This window comes from Oenanthe melanoleuca, chromosome 10 (genome assembly GCF_029582105.1).
Source record: "Oenanthe melanoleuca isolate GR-GAL-2019-014 chromosome 10, OMel1.0, whole genome shotgun sequence".
Classification (NCBI taxonomy): domain Eukaryota; kingdom Metazoa; phylum Chordata; class Aves; order Passeriformes; family Muscicapidae; genus Oenanthe; species Oenanthe melanoleuca.
In genome coordinates, this window is record NC_079344.1 from 16040415 (window position 1) to 16063729 (window position 23315).

Sequence of the window (23315 nt, forward strand, 5' to 3'; positions counted from 1 at the left end):
GAGTCCTGGTAGGAGGGGGTGGCACTGTGGATCTGATGTCTAGAGAGGCTGATCTGGAACAGGGACTAGACAGTTAAAAGAATAAAATAGGTATTGAAACCTGCTGGGCCAGCTGGAAGGGTGGAAAGGGAGGAGTGCTCAGGCAGCAGTAGACAAAATGGGATCAAGACATAAGCTCCAGCTGCCTTCTTACCTTCCACAGCCACTGCCCTCCACTTCCTCTGTTTCTGGGCCAATCTGTGCCCAGAGGCTACAACAGCACTTAGAACCATTTCTGTAGGTAAAACAGGTGTTTTCCTTCACCCAAGTCTTTAAAATGCACCAAGTGAACTGAAGCTTTAAAGCAATATATGACAAAAATAGCAGCACCTAAATATTCAATAATTTTATTTTTAGATAGATGCCCTTCTTTTCCTCTCTGCTAGGGCAGATATGTCAAAGGGAAGGACCTTGAACAACAGCCTATGTTCTTGTGCTACAGAATTCATTTGGGATGCAGTTCTTGGCTCCTTTGCTGAGGTTTGGCAGTTTCTGACAAAACAAGGCAAGTGTATCCAAAAGGATTGAGAAAACAAGGCAGTGAAAATCAGAGAAATCATGGAGTCTTGAAAATGCCATTTTAGTCTGTTACTGAAAGTCCTGAGCCCAAGTGCAGTCAGTAGGTGTGTTACATGTGCACTGGCAGATCCATCCCAGCCTGGCACCCTTCTGTTGGCAGCAGATTCCCAAAGGTTTGTATTCAGTTGGCATTTCTGTGATCAAAGGAAGGAAAAGGTGGATTTGTCTCAAATCAGCCACACTCCAGCCCCAGCCCAAGAGAGAAAGAAACACAAGACAGGTCCTTCATTTCAGGAGTCATTTCTGGGGGGAAAAAAATTCATTATGGGGCGATATTGAGTAATTTAATTTACCAGCTCACTTAACTCTTTCTATCTTCTTGGAAAAAATCCTTCTCCCTTGTTGCATTTTAAGGCTATAGGAGTGGGAAAAGGATAATGCAACATAGCTCCTCATGTAATGGAGAAGCAAGAGAGAAGAGAGCTTTATGTGAAGAAACACCACACATATATAAAGGGTAGTTCATGCAAAAGAATAGAAAATCCTCATTGGTCCAAGAAGGCAACACCTCTCTCAAAACATACTTTTACAAAACATCACGTTTCTCACACACCCTGCAGGTGTATAATTGTTATAATTTGTTGACCTTGTAAAGGCCTGAGAAAGGCAAGGCCTCAAGGCTTCTTTTTCCCTGGTTCCCAGCAGTATCCACTGACATTCCCCCACAGGAGTAAGTCTGAATTTACTCTTATTTTCAACATTAGGAAGATTTCCATGATGTACAGAACCTGCAAGATCATTTCCTGCTCCCCATTACAGGGCAGAGTGTGTGGTGCTGTTGATGGAATATGCTCACAGTGTAATAAAACGTGTAGAGGGACACACAGGGAAATTCCAAGATTCAACAATATAGTTTTGGACTTCTTTCCCTAGTTTTTGGAAGTGGCTTCTGATACAGGCAGGAGAGATCCCAAAGGCATTCAAGGACTGTTCACTCCCAGAGAAGGAAGGAGGTTATCATGTTCTCTGGAAGTTAATGCTGCCTTTCATGTGAACAAGGAGTGAAGAGAATGATCTTGTGAACTGATATGATGTGGGAATCACCTGTTTTCTGAAATGCTGAGGGTTGCTTTCATTAGCTAAGGATCACTTCTGGAACACCAGGTACTGGAAGTCAGCTTCCTCTGAGCACAGTGATGGGAGACGTGGGCTCAGTACTAGTGAGGAGGGAATCATTAAATCCAGGTGCTGCTCTCACAGCCAGTGTGTCACAGATGGCCTTTATCCATCATGTTTTGCACATGGAGACATCCACAGCTCTGCTCTCCTCTCTCCCAGTGCTGGCAACTGTCCTGCATCCAACAGAATGTTGGATTATGTCCCTCCCAACCAATGCTGTGCTTGTGCTACCAGAATACACCCAGAAGAGTGCATGTGTTCTGATTCTGAACACCAAACTGGGAGTTTCAAGACTCTGTATCAATGAAATATCCCTTCTCCCTTTCCAAAAAGCAAATAAGGACATTGGTTTAGCTTATCTGTATTCAAAACTCATGGCAGGGCAAGAAAATAAGGAAAAAGTGGTAAAACAGTTCATTTGAAAATATCAGATGGTTCAGATTCAGTTCTTCCAGGCCTCCCCATCAGATGGATGGTTCAGGAATGAAACCAGGAGCACAGTTTGAAACAAAAAGGGTGAGTGAAGCCATCCACTGTCAAGCTAATAAACCCAAGATGACTCATAAGGAGATTGGCACTGCTGACCTTCATTTAGGAGCCTCTGCAGAGACCTGGGGCATCTCTTTGGAAAGCAGAGGCAGGAGCAGGTCTGGTGTCACAGTGAAGCTTTCAGACCACGATTTTCTTATTAATGGTGAGAAATTATTGATAGCACAGACTTTTCATGTTGTCCCAGAGTTCAGTCCTCTATCACAGATTATTTCAATGACTGTTTTGTCATTGTTATTAATCTCTTGAAATTAGGTCTGTAACATCGTGTGGCATTGAAGATAAAAACATCAAAAAAAGGAGGCTCCTTGAAGTGCTTGAAATTGCTTGTTATCTTCACAGTTTGGATAACCTTTTGCATAACAAGCAACAATTTCAAGTATATTGGTCATATCACCCCCTCAAAGAGATAGAAGACACACTTTGAAATTACAGACCAGACTTCATGCACAGGAGAAGAGCTGACGTGGTGTCACACAGCAAGGAAGAGCTAATGTCTCTTTGATAAAGCTGTCTTCAATGAGTTGGATTTTCTTGTCACAGTGTCAGGAATAGTTGAGGAGACAGACATGTTATTAAGTGGTAAAAATAAACAGATGGAAGAGACAAGTGAGGGATTTCAGCTATGACTTTCCAGAATGTTTCAGCAAAGAATAATGTCCTCAGTTCCATTTCCTACAGAGATGAAAAATAGGCAATAGTTGCTCAGGACTGCATGGTTGGAGCAATGGGGAGCCCATAGGTCCTCTGGGCATGTGAGATGAGGCAGTTTGGGCTCCCAGAGAGCAGTGCTGGTCCTGACCTCCTGCTTCTCCAGATTCAAAGCCACTGTTGTGGAGAACATTGGTGCCTGACCACGAGTGCTGGGTGCCTTGGGTCCTCCTGGGAATTGGAACCTATTTTTGAGACCTCTATCTTCCCTCTTCTCTCATTCTCCTTTCCTCTTCCACAGAAGAGGCATCTCCCTCCTTCCCTCTGTTGAGGATGCAGCAGTTTGGTCAAGGCTGTGTTCCTGAGAAGGGAAAGGACAGAGGACAGGCAGGCTGAAGATACAGTCAGTGCAAGAGATCCTCACTCCAAGACAAACATTGAGGGGCTGGAGCATGTCCAGAGCCAAGAGGAGAGCTGGGCAAGGGTCTGGAGCAGCTGAGGGAGTTGGGTAGGGGGCTCAGCCCAGGGGAAGAGAGGCTCAGAGGGGGCCTTCTTGTGCTCCATGACTGCCAGACAAGAGGGTGCAGCCAGGTGGGGGTATAGCACTGCTCTCGTGGAACAAGGGATAGCATGAGAGGAAACTGACTCAAGTTGCACCAGGGGAAGTTTAGATTGGATATTGGGGAAAAGTTCTTCACAGAAAAAGTGGTCAGGCATTGGCACAGGTTGCCCAGGGCAGATGTGGAGTCACCATCCCTGGAAGTGTTCAAAAGACATGTGGATATGGCACTTGAGGGCGTGGTTTAGTGGTGGACTGGCAGCTGGACTCAATGATCTTAGATAATTCCATGATCCTATGGTTCTATAAGATGTTTCATCCCCTGTGAATGTGATGGCAGAGCACCAGGTCCTGCAAATGTGACACTGAAACAGTGTCAAGTGGCAGCGTTGTGAGTGTGGGGCGGCTGACTTTGGCATCTGGGGTCCTCATCACAGCAGGGCACAGCACAAAATCCATTTTTCTGAAGAGCTGATGGTCAAGGCATGTTTTTCCCAGACCTGGCTCAGGCCCAGGCCATTGAGCATTGCTGGAAGAGCAGGGGGTAGCTTCTGCTTTGTCACTGCAGTCACCTCTGCCAGCCTGCTTTATTCTTCTGTGTCACTTCATATAAATTATAAAATATTAAATCAGATAAATACCTCTAACCTTTCTGGTTGATAAGAAAAGATATTGTTCAGCCTCCTAAAATGCCTCATTTTTTGCTGGAAAATGCTAATGGCATTATATAAAGGTTATTTCAGCCTCCTTTCAAATCTGGAGATGTGGCAAAACAATCATGATGCCCTTTGTTTATGCCTTTTTAATGACTGCTTTTACCTTCAGGTATTTGAGGCTTCTGCATCTTTTCTGGTGATCCTCTGGGAAGTCCTTGGACTGCTTTTTTGTGGAAACTTCCTGAGGAATGTCAATGTGCCTGTGATTTTAGAGGTGTTCATGCATTACGGGGCAACAGTTTGTTTTAACAGTCTTTACCACAGCCTGCAGAGTAATCTGGGCTCCCATGCTTGAAGCACTTCTTCCCACTGACCTTGGTGTCTCCATGTTGTTCTCCTCACGTGTTTTCACTTCCTCTTCTTCTCTGACTAGAAGAAAAACTGTTGTTCGTAGGTAACTTTGCCGACAAGTTCCACTAATTCAGGGATTCTTGCAGGATTTGGCAGCGTTGAGAGGTCGATCTCGGTCTAGGTTCAGTGCTGGGGAGTCACTCACCATGTTTTTGCTGCCAGCCATGTGCCATGCCCTCCCCCAGGCCAAAAACCAGGCTGTGCCAAACCAACACACACTCCAGGAGACATAGTAAGGCCCTATTTAATGCTCATCCATTGCCATGATTTGGCATCAGCCCACCTGAACTCCTCCTGTAGGACATTCAGAAAAATGTCACAACCCCACAGCACATCAGCAAACTCCAGTGGCTTCCTTTGGGCCACTTCAGTGGCTGGAACAAAAAGACTGTCCCAGACACACATGGTCCCTGTGTTGTGGGCAGGAAGAAGTGCAGAAGCTCTTTCTGAGGTTCCTGTGTGAGGCATATCCTTCTCAAGGAATGTGATATATAGCAGTAGGGCCAGAGGAAATGGCTTCAAGTTACACCAGGGGAGGTTTAGGCTGGATATTAGGAGAGATTTCTTCACTGGACATTCTATGACATGGAAAGATGCTCCAGGAGAAGATGGCATATGCTACCTCCCAAAAAAGCCAATTCCTTTATTTACCCTGTTTCCTTCCTACCTCAACCTACTTATTTACCTGGAGGTTATAATTTTATCCTGTATACCTCATTGTAATTTTATTCTTTGACTTCATCAATGCTTTAACAAGCCCTACTTACCTCTTTCATAGGAAGAGGTTTTATGATCCACAATGCAATAAGGCTGCTTATTCATTCCTGGCTCCTCTCCATTCTTTTCCCTCACAGGAAATGCTGCTGTTTCCCAGTAGGCTGCAATGAGAGTGCTGAACACATTTCTCTGCTGTGCTGGCATGAGTCAATACGAGATCAACCTTTGGAAAATTGTTTCTTGAAGGCCAGAGACATTTGTTTGTCCTACAGTTAAACATCTTTCACTGGCACATCAGAGCCACCACAGCCCATCGCTCAGTGTCCTGAGTGACAGCCCAGCTTAACTGAGGCCCCATGGATGCCTAACAGGATGAAAAAAGGGCACAAAAGGCTCTAATGTCTGCAGTTAGTGGGATCAATGGAGGCCCACATTTGAAAACTTCATTTTCAGATGACTTTTGACTGTGCTATTACAGTGCTTTGTCTGCATCGTCTGTTGTGGTTTTAAGGCATAAAAAGAATTTTCTTCTTAACAAATCTTACAATCGTTTGGGTTTTTTTTCTTTCCTGAAAAGCCCATTTGTTACACACTGTTATGGTTTTCTATCTTTTTCCCTTCTCTCAAAGCTTGGTTTGATGAAAAAGTATTCAGAACCCTGCACTTCTTATGACACCCTGTGTGCTTATGGGGAGCGTCCTGGTGGAAGGTGTCCCTGCCTGAGTGGAGCAAAATGAGCTTTAAGGTCCTTCCAAGCCAAACCATTCTGGGATTCTATGACTTTCTAACTTTTAGGAAATTGATATTGCATCTAATACTGCTTCTCAGGAGCTGCAGCCCTGCAACATGTGGATGACAGCTGTGGCCTCTGCAGGGGAGTAATTCCTGCTGATTAATTCCAGCCAGTCTCCAGTAAGCCTTTCACAGGGGCATGGAACTGTGTCCTGTGTGGCACCAGTATGGGTGTCCCATTGGGCAGAGGATGCAGAACTAAAGGTGGTACAAGGGCCAAAAGCAAGGCAGGAATGAGAGACAACACAGGAGGGAGAGAAGATACAGGAGGCACAGGAGATGCAGGAGGAAGAGGAGGTGCAGGTGAAATAGGTAGACAGAGGTGATGCAGGAGGCACAGGGCATGCAGGAGGCTGAAGCTGCACTGACTTGTCTACATTTATCCCCCTGCAGTAGATATGGGGGGCTCTGCCCTTGTGTGAAACAATGCAAGATGCAAAGTTAAAGGCTACATCAGGGTGCTCCAAGACCTGTCCAGCCTTGGGCACTTCCAGGGGTGGGGATTCCACAGCTTTTACAAAACAAGCCTAAAGGGGAAAATTTAAACGTTAAAAGAAAAGCAAAGAGAAGGAAGATATTGTGCTTCCAGATTTGTCAAATCATCACACTGGACTAAAAATAAGGAAAGGAATATGATTTTTAGGTCATGCTGAAAGACATAGACTCTCCTTAAACCGTTTTGTGTGTCCTCTGTCTTGAGGAAGGGACCCCAGCCACTCCAGGGCTGTGTCTCCTCCTTGGCCATCTGAGGGATGGAGCTAAATTCCCATTGGTATTACATTTCTTAATTATCACAATCCTTTCGACTTGTTCAGGACTGTGACAGTAAATTGTGTAACAAATGTCAGCTCTCTTACTAGATACAATTTAGAGGTTTTCGTAGAGATGTGGTAAAATTACAGGCAACAGTTGCAATTTTGAAAATGTTTTCTCTTTGTGACTCACTTTGTCCTTTTGCTGGTTTTCAGAAACTGGCTATCTCCTCCAAAAGGAGAAAAGTGATGACACTGATTCAGAAATCAAGGATGTGAAGCTACATGTGTCAGTTAGAAAAAAAGATTTTTTGCCCATGGCGATGAAGAAAAAAATAATTATTTAGATGAGAAACTAATGTATGAGCAATGCTGTACACCTGGTACAGGAGGCAGATGGTTAAAGTGTCAGTTCATGGGAAGATAACCCCAAGAAATACAGTTTATTTATTACAACAGCAGTGTGCACATCCACACCTCGATACAAAATGCTTCACAGCATCCCAGAGTACTTGAAGTTGGAAAAGAACTCCTGAGGTCATCTGGTCCAGTCTCAAGCTGGGCCAGCTAATGCTGGCTGCTCAGAAAATCTGACTGCTTTTGAACACCCCCAAGGATGGAGACTCCACAGCCTCCCTGGGCAACCTGTGCAAGCCTGTGGTTACCATCATCACAGGGAAAAAGGATTTCCTGATGTGGATCAGTGTGTGTGCCCACGGCCTCCAGTCCTGGCACTGGGCATCACTGGGAAGAAGCTGGCTCCTTCCTCTTTGCACCCTCCCTGCAGGTACTTGCTGGCATTGATGAGCCCTCCCTGAGCCTGTTTTTCCATAGGATGAACAGCCCCAGCTCTCTCAGCCTTTCCTTACAGGGGAGGTGCTTCAACCATTCACCATCTCCATGGCACTCACTGGACTCTCTCCAGTATGTCCATGTCTCTCTTGTGCTGAGGAGCCCAGAACTGGACAAGGGTGGAGAATAAACAACTCTCTCTTCATCTCCTGAACTTGCCATGAAGTCGGTTTGGTTTGGAAAGGGCCTTAAAGTTCATCATGTTCCAGACCCTGCCATGGGCAGGGACACCTTCCACTATCCCAGGCTGCTCTGAGGCCCCTCCAACCTGGCCTTGGACACTGCCAGGGATGGGACAGGCACAGCTTATCTGGGCACCAAGAAGGCCTCACTACCCTCACAGTAAAGCATGTCTCCCTAACCTCTAACCTAAATCTATCGTTCTAGTAGTTTTGATGCAGAGGGCATCAGGTTATCAGGGATGGAAGTCCTTTGTTACCTGTGCTGGCAGAACCCAGACACCTGCTTGTCCTCGCTGTGTTTGGAAGCGGCTCCAGGGGTTCTGGGCTCTGTCGCCTTGCCAGGGATCGGGGTGAGACTCACCAGCCTGGAGCTCCGCACATCTTCGCTCTCAGCTTTATGTGAGATCAGGGGGTCGGTCAGTGTAATAGTGAGCAAACCGCATCAGGGTGGGTGTGGGACGCAGCGAGGAAGGAGCTGAATGAAGACACGGAGCGGGAACCGAAGCGGGAGCCGTACGCGGGGCAGGTTTCGTGAGGAAACCTCAGAACGGCGGGAGCGCGGGGCCTCGGCGGCTGAGGGGGCAGCGGGGCCGAGCGGGGACGGAGCGAGCGTCTGCGGCGGGGAAGGGAAGGGAAGGGAAGGGAAGGGAAGGGAAGGGAAGGGAAGGGTAAGGGAAGGGAAGGGAAGGGAAGGGAAGGGAAGGGAAGGGAAGGGAGGCGGTTCCGCCGTGCCCGCCCCGCCCCGGCCCCGCCCCCGGCCCCACCCGCCGCCGCCGCCGCCATGTTGCGGCCGTTGGTGCCCGGTGCGGGGTGAGGCCGCGCGGGCCCGGTGGGCCCGGAGGAGCTGCCTGCGTGGGTGAGTCCTGCCCGCCCGCCCGGGCCCGCACGGCCGGCCCGCCCCTCCCGCTGCCCTCCGCCCTCCCGCGCTCCCTCCCTCCCTCCCTCCCTCCCTCCCGCCGGCGCCGCGGCCGGGCGGTGCTGCCGCCCCGCGGGCAGGGCGGGCGGCCCCGCCGCCGGCGCACCGAGCGCTGCCTGCTCGCACCGGCTCTTCCGGGCCGCAGGCCGCCGCCGCTCCCCGTTCTTCAGTCCCTGCCCCGCACGGGCTGCGCTGCCCGCGGCGGCCCGGCCCGGCCCGGCCCGGCGGCGCCGGGACAAACAAAGTTGGGCGGGCGGCCCACGTGCGGCCGGGCCGGGCCGGGCCGGGCTGTCAGCGCGGGGGGCGGCCGGGCCGGCCTTTGTCTCGGGTGGGGACGGCGTGGGGTGAGGTTGCGGGTGTGTGTGTGTGTGTGTGTGTGTGTGGGTGGGTGTGCGCCTCTGTGTGTGCAGAGTGCCAGCGGCCGGGCCGGTGCCCAGCCTCGCGGCCTCGTTCGCGCCGAGAGCCGCCCCGGGCTCGTGAAACTTTGGCGGGTGTTGCAGCCCCGGTCCCGCCTGCCGCTGAGCCGCCCTCCGGTGTAGCGCTGGTCCCCGTGCCTTCTCCCAGCCCTGACAGCCGCCGCTTCCCCATCCCCAGCCTTCCCCGCGCCTCCCGGCTCCCGCTATCCCTGCCCTCCCGTGGGATTCCAGTGTCATGCTGTCTCTGCATCCCCTCCCAGAGACACCAACCCTTGGCAGATGTTTTCCCATGTACGCTGTTGTTTTGGTAATATTTGGTAATGGCAGTGTACATGATAAATAATCCCCTACAGCAGGGAATTAGAACTAGATGGTTGTCAAGGTCCCTTCCAACCCAAGCCATTCTATGATTAATTTCCTGGTATATCTGGGGTTTCATCCTTCACTATTAAGTGGCAATCTCAAACCTCCTCCTTAGTTGGAAAGCCACAGAGCATCTACTTCCAGTTTCCCAAAGTCCCTGGGAGTAGCACCGCTAGCAAAAGGTTTGTATGGAGTGAGTGCAGGATGTGGGTCCTGTGGTGCCTCTCCTTCACTTTGAAGCTCATCCGTAGCAGATGGCCCTGGGATTTCACATCCTTCCCCAGGGCTTTTTTGGATGGCTTGGAGCCTTCTAGGTTTCCTGATTCCTGGAGAAATGTGCTATAGTGAGGCTGAGTTTGCCCACTGAAATACACTCTTTTCTCCATAAGTCCTTCTTTGCTCATTTTATTCACCTCTTCTTCTGCTTTGCAAATCTAAACCTCCTCATGTTTTCATTGGATCCCAAGCTTGGGTTTGCAGTCCTTTGCACAAGAATAATGAATTAAGGATAAAGGCCTTTCTTTTTTTTTTTTAAGCTTTCCTCACAAGCTAGTTTACATAATTTCCTTTAACATCCTTTTTCTGTTTGTTATCTGTGATCAGAGGTAAACATTGTTAAGTCAAAGTTTAAAATAATGTTATTTAAAAATCACTTCTTTCGATAAGATGCTTATTCTCTAGAATCTGGGTCAAAACTTAGTTTATTCTCAGAAAGTGTAGCTTTGTGTATGACTAGTTTAAGATGCAGTTTTGTGGAGAAATACTTGTGTAGAGACTTGTGCCCTCATGATTGCAAAGACAGTAAAATGATGTTTATAAGAGTCAAAGATGAACACAAATGCTTCTGAAAAAGCAAGGTTTCATCCAAGAAAAGGATATTTTGAGGTGCTACAGATAAGTGGGATTTATTTTGTCTTGCATTCTAAAACACAGATGCAAAGATGTTCTGTACTAGAGTCAAGCATGCCAAATTATGGAATGAAATGTCTTCCTTTAGAAGGATTTATGTGCTAGAAATTCTGGGAGCTGTTTGGTGCCTAGCTCTCTCCCAGCTGGTACAAGTTTTCCCACCCAAACTAATGGGAAGTTCCAGGTCCATGCCTTTACCAACTACAGTAACCTGGGTTATTTCCAAGGTGCTTATCAAGTGCTGGATGTGGAGTGTGTGGATAATTTGGGCTTCCAGGGATTTTATGCCCAGCTGTGGTTCCTTGAGAGATGTGGTTGTAAATTATTGCATAGCCTTCTATGGACCTTCATATTTGTGGTTTAATTTAAGAATGAGTTTAAGTTCAGCCCCAACAAACCACTTTTAAGCCAAGTAAATCTCTGCAGAATGTTTTGCAGTAGATTAACTGAAGCAGCACCTCTGGGACTTGTCTGGAGGAACTGCTGAGCTCAAGCTCAAGGACCACTGTGTCCCTGTGCTCCATTCTGAAGTGATTTCTCCTGGCCCAGGAGCTGTTCCCCAGTCCAGCAGCCTGGCTAGAAGGGTTGAGCTTTGTTTGGTATGAATGTGATGCTTGACAAACTTCTAAACTGAAGAATGACAACAGCCTTAAATCAGCCCCTTTTTGAGAAGGCATCAGATGGCTTCTCTGTCTCCCTCTGCCTTGGCCCATGGTCCTCCTCTCTGCCTGCACTCTCCTCCCAGTTCTTCCCTGTTGTCCTGGAATCCCGCCACCCCTCAGCCTCCCGTGCTTGCTGCTGGCTTTAGCAGCATTGTTGCAGCCCAAGTCGAGTGTGGCAGGAGTTACCTTGCCTGTGGATGTTCCTTGCCAAGCAGGAAGTGGTGCCCTGCTAGTTCTGTTGACACATTTTGGTTTTTTTTCCCCCTCCCCCACACGCAGCATGCACTAGTTCACATAAATTTGGAGTTTAAATAAAATATATTAGAAGAATGACTCATTAAATGTTTGTGAAGTCTCTGAATTGTACCAGCTTGAAAATATTTTGGTTTAACAGTGTAAATCCAGTATCCCTGACAGTAGTGAACACAAATGTTCTAGTAATTCTGTGCTGTCAGTTTTCATGCATCTCATCAGCGCTTGATTATTCCTGTTGTAGGTTGCTGTGTTGAGTGTTCCAAGTTCCCACTTCCTTTCTGAAAGGCTTAGAAAGAAAGAGCTGGCTGGGAACACAATTTCTTCTTACAATTTGGATATAGTTCTTTATTCTATCTTTGGACAGTTTTTGCTTCACATCCTAATTAAGGATTGCCTCTGTTTCAAATAACCCTTCTTGGAACTGCTGTATTGAAATATTTACTGAAGACTTTTATTATTTGAGTTGCTCAGGGTAGGGAGTCATCTCACTTTTCAGGTCTGTGTCTCTTGGAGCACCTGTTTGCCCCTGCCTTTCTTCCTTGAGGAAGGACTGAGATATGTGACAGTCTGTTGAGAAATCAGCAGTGATTTCTCCTATTAGCTCTACAAAAACCCCAGCCAAACAAAAGAACCCCTCTGCTAATGTACTTCAGAACCTCCTGTTGAGGCCCATGATGATGGCTGGCTTTGGCTTAGTGGTGCACCTGGCAGGTTGAAGAGATGTCCCCTGCATGAGCTGGCTGTCATTTCAAAGGTTGTGCTTGTACCAGCTTTGTTCTCAGGGATCCTGGGATAAGGGGCATGCTTGCTGTCTCTCACCATGCTGCTTGAAGCACCTCTGAGGAGCAGCTCTGCCCACATCCTGGCTTTGGGCAGCTGTGCTTTTTGTCACAGAAGATGTTGATGCATATGAGTCTTACTAGGTTTGTCCATGGGGGAAATGTACTTGACAAAGTATTTTTTGTGCTTTTAATTGTAGCTTTCATCATGGGGGACATGAAAACCCCTGACTTTGATGACCTCTTGGCTGCTTTTGACATCCCTGATCCAACTAGTCTCGATGCTAAGGAGACCATTCCATCAGCTGGGGAGGAGAGTGAGAATCACCTGAAGTCATCGGGAATGTGCATCGATGAGAATGTGTCCTTATCCCACTCTCTGCCTCCCTCTGATGCACCTGTTGTGAGTGTGATAGTGAAGAACACAAGTCGCCAGGAGTCTTTTGAGGCAGAAAAGGAGGGGAATCACCTTGGAACTGGTCTGTTACACAATGGGTTTCGTGGCTCTGATCTGCCAGCAGAGGCTCATGCTTTAGTCCATAATTATGGCAAGTTTGAGTCAACTTTTATTAATGGTGACAGCTCGAGAGGTTACTCTGATAAACTGGACGAGTCCAAGTCAGAGCCTTTGCCAACATTTAGTCAGTTTAGCCCCATTTCCAGCCCTGAACCGGAGGATACATTCAAAGAGAACAGTATTGGGGATAAACCCAAACATGCCCAAACTCCCTATTTTCCACCGCCTTCAGTATATGTACCAACAGGGGCTTCAGTCCTGGATCATCTTAGGAAGGTGCCAGAGCCCGAATTAAGCATGTTTGATCAGTACTGTAAAAAGGAACAGAAGATGGAAATCCACTGCCAGCCACAGAGCAGGCTGGAAATGAGCAGGAGAGAGCAAGACAGAGCAGTGGAGAGGTTTGCAGAATCAAGCAAGGACTTGTTAGCTACCAACAGCTTTCTTGGAGAAGGCTTGGTGTTTGGAGACCTCCCTCACAATAATTTAGGAGACAGCAAGGGGTCTGTGCCCGAGCTAACCATGTCTTCGTCAATACCACCTCGGCAGAGGCTAAAGCCAACTCATTCCAAGTTGTCATCCTGTGTGGCAGCGTTAGTAGCTCTTCAGGCCAAAAAGGTTGTGTGCATTCCAAAAAGCGATCAGCCAAATTTTACCAAGGAACCTGGTCCTTTTAAAGACGGGACAAAGGGAAGTCCAAAAATGCCCAAGTCGCCAAAGAGTCCCCGAAGCCCCTTGGAGGTGGTGAGGAAGGCTGGCAAGCAGCCTGAGAGTCCTCGAAGTGTGTGCAGCGACAGCAGTGGCAAAGGCTCTCCTTCCATGGCAGCTGGCTCCCCGCCAGCTATTCCCAAAGTTAGAATAAAGACTATCAAGACATCTTCCGGTGAAATTAAAAGGACTGTAACTAGAATTTTGCCAGAAAATGATGAGTTGGGCAAATCTTCAGAAGAGTCACCTGCGGAAACCTCTTCTGCTGAAGAGCTTATCAAATCTTTCCCATCTCCTGATACCAGTGCAGTTACAGAAAGTGAGGCTGGCAGGAATTCAACCAAAAACAGGGCTGCTGTGGCTATCCAGCTGTCAAATGTGATGAGTCCTTACTCAGACAGTATGAAAATGGATATTGCAAACAGCACGTGTACTGTGTCCTTGTCTCCGCTGCCAAACTGCGGCAGTGGTGCCATAAAAGTGGGGGTCAAGAGGCAGCAGCAGGGTACCATGGTGCAGCCATCCAACACAAACACCTCCAGCCTTCTTCCCAAAGCTGTACACTTGGCAAATCTCAACTTGGTCCCCCACAGTGTTGCTGCTTCTGTTACAGTGAAGACATCAGCACAGCGGCGAAACCAGCCTCAAGTGACACAGATGTCAGTGCCACTGGTGCACCAAGTCAAGAAAGCTGCTCCCATTGTCATGGAGGCATTCCATAAAGTGCTGCACAGTGCCAATCCAGTGCCAATATATACTCCGAACCTTAGCCCCCCGCCTGACACTAGTATTAATTTACCTGCTTCTGGCTATTGTTGCCTGGAATGTGGGGACTCGTTTGCCTTAGAGAAAAGCCTGACTCAACACTATAGTAGGCGAAGCGTTCACATTGAAGTCATGTGCACTCAGTGTTCAACTATGCTCCTTTTTTTTAATAAGTGTAGCTTGCTTAAACATGCACGAGATCATAAGAGCAAGGGATTTATCATGCAGTGTTCTCAGCTGCTTATGAAACCAATTTCCATAGACCAAATGTTTCTACCTTCTTCTACAAGCTCTTCAGCCTCTCCAGCTCCTCAGACTTTGCTCTCGTCCTCTCCTCTACCTAAGTCCAGTGCTGCTTCAGGAGGCGGGGTAGGGATTTCTGTGAACACTCAGCCAGCCTTGCCTCTCTACACAGACCCACAGAGGCTAATCCGTCATGGACTTAAGTGTTTGGAGTGTAACAAGCAGGAGCAGGATTACACTTCTTTAGCAGCTCATTACCAGAGAACCTCAGAAGATAATGAGAGACTGGTAAGTCATCATTTTAATGTTATTAGTTAAATCTCTCCAAGTTTAAAGAAATTGTCCTCAAGGGGAAAAGTAGGCATTGTGGTCGTTTTGCCTGAAAAAGTGCCTATGGGGAGGATTTGGAATGCACATGAGGCCAGATGTGTGCGTGTGAAGAGATGTTTAGTGTTGTTTGCTTGCCTTCTTTCTATCCTTTACCAGTAAAAAGAGCATAGTAAGGAGACTATGGAGATCTTTGAGTATCAAAGAAAGGTAATGGAGATGAAAGGTCACTTGGATGAGGTGTGCAAAAAAGCTGTAGTGGAGGATCAGCAGAGCGTTACCTGGAACAGGTTTTTGTGCTGTAAGCGTGGCTGGAAGAGATCTAGTACAGTTTTATGTTGCCTTTCCTGGAACAGGTGCCAGAACCCTCCCTGTAACACACTGTGCATCGGGTGTTATTGTTGCTGATGGTGAGGTCAGCTGTGTATTGGACAGGCCTGCTGTGGTATGTGGGGTGGAAGGCTGGTTCTGGCTGCTTTTGCCCTTTGGATGGTAACAAGGTGAGTGGGTGCCATGATTGTATTGCAGGGTTCAAGAGCTGTGTTGGTGGCTTCCTGCTTTCCTCCTGTGCTGCCCTGCTCAGTTCTCTATCACCTTTATGGACCTGTTGGAATCCCCCTAAGTTAAACTTCCAGCTTAGGTTTCTCCTGATGAAGAGAAGATGATTATTGTTGTGTGCCGGGACCATACACTTTGTTTATGGCTTTTATTTTGGAAGACATGGTCAGTCTTGTTTAAGTGTTAACCAGCCTGCAGTTGGAGAGGAGGAGGACTCCTTTCTTCTTACCTCTTTGGATAAGGTGAAAACTTTCCAGCTTTCCAGCATAGCTGTCTCTAAATGCAAGGGCTGCAAAAACCAGGACTCCATGCCATCATTTGGGAGGATGACCACATCTCTGCTGTGGCTGTCAGAACCACTGTTCTGACACTGTTGACACAGTGACAGAACACTGCTGCACTCCCCAGAGCCTCCCTGTGCTGCTTGAATGGCTTGCAGGAGTATTGAGGTTGCTGTGGTCCAATTTAGATGCTTTGTAGTCTTAAATTCATCAGCCAACAAAAAAAAAATAGATTATGACTGAATGATTTTGATATTGTAAAAAATGGCACTGTGGGCACATAATCAGGTTTCTTGCCTGAGGCAGGCAAGTGAGCACTGTGCTCTGTCAACACCCTAACTTATTTTTCAACTATAATTTTCAGTTAAATATAATTCAACTATTTTTTTAGGAAATGTCAGCAGTCTGGCATTAAAACTTCCAGGAGAAGGGATGCAGTGAGTGCTCCAAAGTGAGCTAAAATGTTAATCAGTGGCATTAAAAATGTACTTCCTATTTCAGTTGTAGAATTATCAATTCAAGAGCTCCTTAAAGAGGAGAAGAATATGTGATAGTATTTTTAGCTTTTAATCAAATAATTTATTCTGTAACTTAACCAAGAATAGAGTTTACACCTCTCACTTCAAGTAGTTCTGCTAGATGTGAGATTATTTTTGTGGTTATTTTTCTGAAGAGAAGCACTGGAGAAAGAGGCTACTTTTGAGCTTCTGAAACCAGTTCCTCTCTTTACACTCCACAGGATGCATGCACTGCTCTGGGAGTCCCTTTCCACTGTATCTCCTGTTCTCCAGGCTGCCCAGTGGTGCTCCATGCTGTTCCCAGAGCATCCATTTCAATGAAGTTACATTTCTAAAGGAAATAAGCATTTGTGCCCCATGCCTGTAATTGTGTCTGGATTTAGCAGTAGCTGATGGAAACCATCCCACTGCCTTTTACCAGAGCCCAGGTGTGTGGTGTCACTGGGCTGAGAGGTAAAAGGATGGGAGAAATTCAGTGGTCTCATAGGGGTCCCTGATTCTCTGAGCTGTCCAAGGGAAAAGGTGTGGATGATGTCCCACGTGGATAACACAGTGTAGCTCCCAGCAGTATCAAGGCCTGAGAAGCTGAAGGTTTTGCATATAAGGTATTAATGAATGTAATACTATTAACCATGGTGTGAGAAGGTTGTAGGTGAAGCTGTTGGAATGTGTGTCATAAACTCCTGGAATAGGAGAACATGGCCACCTCTTTCCCAGATGATACCCTGACTCTGTATTAATGTAATTTCTTGGATTGTTCTTTCTGTTTGGTCAGAAAAAAAGAGAAATATTGGTATAAGCAGGAGAAGATCAAGTTACTGATTTTGCAAACACTTTCTTTCATGATAGAGGTAGTCAAAAACTATAGTTTCCATCTGCAGAGTTGTGCCAGGACACTTGTTTTCTGGTGCAGTGGTGGAAATTGAATGTAGGGAAATTCTTCCCTGTGATGGAGTGAGGCCCTGGCATGGGTTATCTAGACAAGCTGTGGCTGCCCCATCACCATAAGTGTCCAGGATAAGGTTGGATGGGGCTTGGGGCAACCTGGTCTAGTGGAAGGAGTCCCTGCCCATGGCAAGGGGTGGAACAAGATGGTCTTCGAGGTCCCTTGCAACTCAAACCAGTCTGGGATTCTCTGATTCTCTGAAATTGCATTGCTGGGGAAGGCATTGATGTAACACCTGTAGTGAACATATTAGTGCCCTGGTAGTGGTTCAAAACCACTGTGTCCACAGGGCAGGAGGTGTTGATTTACACACTGGTACATCTGATTGAAACCACAGTCCACAGCAGTTGTTGTGCTTGATCCACAGCATACTGCAGTGGTGGGACAGTCTGTCAGGATGCAGAAGTATTAATTGCTGTGGGCAAACTTGGCTGTGAACCATATCCCTATATCTCAAGAGACTAATTATCTAGAGTTTTATCATAATTTTGTGCATTTTGAAGAAAAGCTGTGTATTTCTTCCTTCATACCTGATGTCTGTCTCTGAAATGCTGGTTTAGAAATAGTGGTATGGGGTGCAATTATCATGGTTTCTTAAAGATGGCAAGAAAACTGCACTCTGATAATTCTGAATTTTTTTGTATTTGGAAATTGTTTGTATTTTAAAATTTCTTATTCAATCTCAGAATTCAGGCACAAACTCTGCCATGTCTCACTGAGAAACTAGAAGTATTGATGCTTTCCACATAAAGACATGGTTTGATTTATGCCTTCTAAGGAACTTCAAGAAGTAGCAGGGCAGGTCCCCTTTGTATTATGGCCAAAAGCTTTTAATCTGTGACTATTCAGATTCTTGGTACCAGATTGTCCCTAAAAATTGAGGATGCTTGGAAAGGGTAGATAAATGTATAAGGCAAATCTGACATTCCTCTCAATGGAGAAAAGAAATAGCAGGAAAGAGACTTATTTTTCAGTATGATGTTTTCAGTTACCCAGAAGCTGAAGGATGAGTACCCTGTGATAAGAGACAGGAATGACTGGATTGTAGAGGGGGAAGAGCCTAAGCTGGCTTTGCTCCTTGGGAAAACTTACCCTGTGTTGATACTTAAGACTTTTCAGTTGGAATTTCTTACCATGACTTTGTGAATTACTCTGACATTTTCAGGTTTCCAAGAGCTGCTTGAAAGGGGATTGTTGAGTTTTCTCTTTCTTCCAGATGATGCCTTGGGAAATACCCGGTGTTACATTCCTACATGGCTGTGGGTAAATCCCACATAAATAGGATGGATAATGGGTAAATGACTTTCCTAGGTGTGGCCAAAATCTGAATGACATGGCTGGGTTCTGTTACAGGAAGGAAGGAAGATAGAAATGTGGTCTGGATAGCAGGGAAAGGAGGAAATTTGGAGAAAGTGGGATGAAAATAAGGGAGTGATGATGTGGTTGAGAAGGTGCTGTGGTTTTCGAAAGGAAACACCTTTAAAAAATGATGGAGAGCTTGACCTTAATGTTGTATTTTTAAACATGTGCATGATTGCAGTTGCTCAGAGTGCAGCAGGGTTTATTTTGGTACAGAATATGTGTAGGATGAAGGCAGATCCTCCCAGCTGAATACCGTGGTGGGATGGGATCTCCATGTCTTGCAGGGAGGATACAGGTTTGAATCATCCACTTCAGAAGCTTAAATAACTGGATTTATTAGATGTATGTTTTGAATGGATCATCTTGATTATCCAAATGACTGTGGCTTTTTTTGGCAACTAGTGAGACAAATTCTGCAGTTTTTTCAAGCTTGTGAATCAAGTTGTTCAGGGACCTGTGTACTGCTTTTCTATCACTGAGCTGCAAGAAGGAAGCAGGATGGGAATTTGAATAGCTGGTAGGTTGGATTTGTTCAAACTAGAAGCTGTGCTCTGTGTAGGCATTATACTTGTCCAGATCTTGAAGAGGTGGTACCAGATGTTTCATGTAACTTCAGGTCTGTTTGGTCTGATACAGTGGTGTGTTCTACAGCAGGATTTTTGGGGGGCAAAGGGTGGAAGGATATTTAAGTAGGTGTAGTTTATGCCAAGTTAGTCTTTATTTTTGGAGTAGAGAAATGAGTTTATCCTCATCTCCTTTATGTTCATTGAGATGGTTGTTAGAGTTCTGCATGAGGAATGGATATACTGGAGAAGCTGGATTGTGAGGTTGGAGCAGAATCAGGCAAACTCCCAGAAATAACTGTAACTGGGATCAGCCCTTCTATGAGATCTCCTGAGGGATGATTTTGGGTGTCTCTAGACATAATATTTGTATTAAGGAGATCTTGGAGCATCACTACCTTAAAAAATTTGCTGAACCAACCTAACAAAGTAAGTAATGGAAAATGGGGAATATTTTACATCTAGGATGCAAAGGGAAGATCTAGATGATCTTGCAGACTGAGTAGGAGTGGTATGAAAAGCAACCAATGGCAGGATTTTTGGTCTTGAGGAATCTTTGAATGACTGAGGTGACACAACTGTGCAGGAGATTTTTTTGCAGTACCAGTCAGGGCTGTGTCCCTCTTGCTAGAAATAACCAAGCTGGAGAGGTATTGTTCTGTTTATCAGGATAGAGTGAAATAACTGAAGGAAGAATGACCAGAAAGGGAAATATGATCTCTTAAGGGGAAATTAAAACTCCTTTATGAGTTTAGCTTGGCAAAGGCCTGGTGAATGAGGATGGGTCTCCTTCAGCACTGAAGCAGACAAAGGATTAAGGTGAGTATAGTGGCACTTTTTTCCTCCACCAGAAACTAAATCTGCCCACAAGAAGTACTTCCTGTACTCACAGGAATTGCTCTAGGCAATTCATCAGCATCAGTTTTCAGGGCTCAAATTACAGGAGAGAAACAAAGCCCATGCAGCTCCCGGTGTCTACATTTAGGATGTGCTTTTCATTACAGTGTCCTCTGTATCCACTCTCAGCCTGTATCTGGTGTGATCTTTGTAGAAAGGAGCTTTTAAATTTAGGGGCAATAATGATGCAAGAACAGACTGAAATAGATTTACATAGAAAATCAGAGAACAGTCTGTAATCATCAGAGGAATGAATTCTGGAAGAGCTTTGCAGCAGAAGTAACAGAACAAAAGACACAAACTGATTTTGTGACAGAGCTTATTTATTTTCTTGGCAAGAAGAGACTAGTGCACAATAACATGTGCAAGAATTAAAAGTAATTCCTGACACTCTTGGGCATAATTGTCCATCTACGGGTAACCAGAGATGTTTAATCCTTTTTTCTTTTCCTTTCTTATTTGAGTTGGCCACCCGAAATCCACCAAGGTAGCTAAGAACTCGAATAAACTACAAAGCATAAACTTGGGACCTCTGAACTTCCTTGAACCTTTTGTTCTCCTTACTCGTTTTCTTGTTATTTTTTTTTTTTTGTCCAATAAGAATTTTCAATGAGTTGTGACATGTCCTGTTTATGTACCACCTACATGAGTAATTTAAAAGCAGTTTTATTGCTGCTTTTTCTTTTTCTTCTTCCTTCCCCATCTTAAATCAATGCTTTATAATTTATTGGATAAAACTTGCCAGGAGCTAGTAGAACCACACATGCTGCCCTGATAATTTCCCAGCAGCAAAAAAGAAAGGCAGCAGCCTTTTTTCCTGTTTTTCTCTTACTTTCTCCCTTCAACTTCATGTTTTAATTTAGAAAACAAGAGGGTTTAAAATCAGCAAAAAATTCCTTTGGCTCCATAAAGCACTGTTTTCTCCCTGTCCCAAACCAAGAGTGATTAATGCAGTCCTTGGGTACTAGTGAGGATGGATTTTGTTTTATATGGAAATTTTCCCTGTGGATTTTGTAAAAGCAAAGGGATGGAAGACGTTATGATGAAAGGGGGAAATGTTGGGGAAATGGAGCTCCAGGCAGGGATTGCTGGGAGTGAAGACAGAGTGGCAGGATAGCAGAGCCTGCACCCAAAGCCAAACCAGAGCATCAGGATGAGGGAGGAGAGGCTGGTGAGGAAGAAAAGCCAGGGTGCAGCTCCATGATCTCTTAAATCAGTTTATGATCTGTTGCCATGAGGCCACAATCCCACCCTCTCCTCCTTCCCCACCCGTGCCTGGCCCTGGTGGACTGAGAGCAGCTGGAGGGAAGAGGATAAGGAGCAGGGCTGTGAGCTGCAGGCCAGGACATGCTGAGTGAGGAGGAGGGGACAGCTGGAGGCAGGTGGGTTGTCCTGGGCAGGATGGAAGTGGGGCTGAAGCTGGTGTCTGCCAGCACTAAAAGGAGGAGTCTTGCTCCTGCATTCTTCTTCCAACTGGGAACTATGGTGCCCCCAGGCAACCTGGAGTTGTGACTGGAGGGCTCTGTGGGTGGCAGGCAGGGGAATGAGAGCCCAGGGAGTGGTGTGCTCTACTCAGTTCTGCTGTGAGGAGAAGGCACCCTCTGAAGTGTCTAATACTGCCACAATAAACACAATCTCCAGTCCAGAGAGCCATGGCTGCTGCATCCCTGAAAGTGTTCAAGGCCAGATTGGACAGGGCTTGGAACTACCTGGGCTGGTAGAAAGTGTCCCTGCCCATGGCAGGAGATGGGGTGAGATGAGCTTCAATGTCCCATTCAGCCCAGACCATTCTATGTTCTGTGTGCAGGACTCTGGTTGTGTTGTCCTCACAGGAAGGAGATGAGATGGGTTGTGATGGAGGGACACAGGCTCTCTGGGAAGGACAGACCAGGAAGACAAGAAATTGGGGTGCAGGGTGCAAAGAAAAAGGCAGAGCTGGGAGGCTGCCTGATGATCATCAGGGATGGGCAGGAATCAACCCTGCAGGCTGGAGGAAAGAGCAGAGGCCTTTACAGGTAAACCTGGTGCAGTGGGTCAAAAGAAAAGATGTGGAAACTGAAATTCCTGAAATTACAGCTGAGATCATAAAGAGAAAAGAGTTAAAGATTTTGCAAACTCAGAAGTAAGCTGTTTGATGCAAGATTGTCTGAGATCAGTGATGCTAGTGGATTTTTCCATTGCAATTCCACTTTGTTTCTCTAAGCTGTCAAGTTTCCAGATTTACACTGATGCTTTAACCAGGGATTTTTCCATGTACAAAAAATGCATTTTGCTTTTATTTAATAGCCTTTGTTTCCAAAGATAAGTTTTTATTGGAGTTCCTTACTGAAGCTTAAGCATCCTGCTGTATTGGGATGATTGAAATGTGTGTGTAGGAGTTGATCTTGGTGCAGGTCTGAGGAGGACACTGGATTTGGGAGTGTTGAAGAGTTAGTGAGGTTCAGGGATACAAATACAAAAGGTCAATGGGAGGAGGTGGGAGGCTGAGGATGAATTGATGTGAGGTGGGTGTGAGCTGAAGGTAGAAGAGAGAATGGATGGGAGAAGTTTGGGATTAAGGGGTGTCTGTGGCTGAAGGTCAGGCAGGTTCCCTCAGTGGCATTGGCTCCTTAGGCTGACAAAATGGCAACTGTAAGGAAATAACAATAGCTGTTGTGCTTGGACATGGTTAATAAGGATAAAATCTCTACATTAGGGTTCTAGGTTTTTCTTTTTCAAATGAATCATCTTGAGTTTCTGTTGAAGGAGTATTTTTCATCCATGAATTGAACATGTTAATGCAATGATGCACGTTCATTTAGAGAGAACCTGGGCAGGAGTAGAGTACAGTTATCACAGCAACAGCAGATTCAGTTCTCTGCCCACTGCTTCTCCTCAAATAGGTAAAATGTGTAGCAGTGCTGTAACCTGAATGGTTTAAATAAGTCAAAAATAGCCCTCCAAGCATCTGGAGCTTGACTGTAGTGTGGCCTACAAGCAGTCACCCTGGAAGGATGCAGGGAAGAGGGAGCTCAGGGAGGCAGAGATGGAGGTGTGCCAGCTGTCCTCTCAGAGCCAGTACATCACACATTACAGTCAAAGCATCCCTGCTGAGGATACAGGTTGCTGGCATTGATCCCAGTAAGGGAGAGCTACTGAGAAGTTAAAGATTAACTTTAAGTAGTAATTGGTCACTATTTTTTTAAAAGCAAGGAGATCCTACTAATCTCTGTTTATGATCCCTTGGCTGCTCCTGCAGCTCTGCCTGAAGCAGAAAAATTATAGCTTGCAAAAGGCTGGATTTGGGAAGAACTGGGGCTTTAGGGCACCACTGGCAGGGGATTTTTAGTTTGAATGTGTTAGGGGCAAGCATTCTTTAAAACATTAACAGCCTGCAAATACAATTTCTGTTCCCTTATGACTGTGTACCTTTGAGTCCTTAGTAATTTTTTTTTTAGTTTTTTGTTTTGTGGTTTTTTTTGGCTTGTGAATC

The 23315-nt window shown here is 46.0% G+C and overlaps 1 protein-coding gene and 1 long non-coding RNA gene across 5 annotated transcripts in view; one reads left to right on the forward strand and one right to left on the reverse strand.

The window, feature by feature from the left end:
* Nucleotides 1-370: 370 nt before the first annotated feature.
* LOC130257197 (uncharacterized) lies at nucleotides 371-8536 on the reverse strand. Of its 4 annotated transcripts, XR_008841282.1 has the most exons (5): nucleotides 8116-8536; nucleotides 5331-5441; nucleotides 4527-4581; nucleotides 4316-4393; nucleotides 371-3298 (listed from the first exon to the last, which is right to left on the reverse strand). It is a non-coding gene; the product is annotated as an uncharacterized LOC130257197 (long non-coding RNA). The 4 variants fall into 4 exon arrangements; XR_008841281.1 differs by having other exon boundaries at nucleotides 4316-4581; nucleotides 8220-8536; XR_008841279.1 differs by having other exon boundaries at nucleotides 4316-4581.
* Nucleotides 8537-8620: 84 nt separating this feature from the next.
* The window catches only part of ZNF592 (zinc finger protein 592), a 34707-nt gene continuing 20012 nt past the window's right edge, over nucleotides 8621-23315 (forward strand). Inside the window, exons 1-2 of the mRNA XM_056499467.1 lie at nucleotides 8621-8714; nucleotides 12359-14679. Coding sequence (XP_056355442.1) covers nucleotides 12367-14679 — 2313 coding nt within the window. The 5' untranslated portion in view covers nucleotides 8621-8714; nucleotides 12359-12366. The remainder of the gene's footprint in view (nucleotides 8715-12358; nucleotides 14680-23315) is intronic.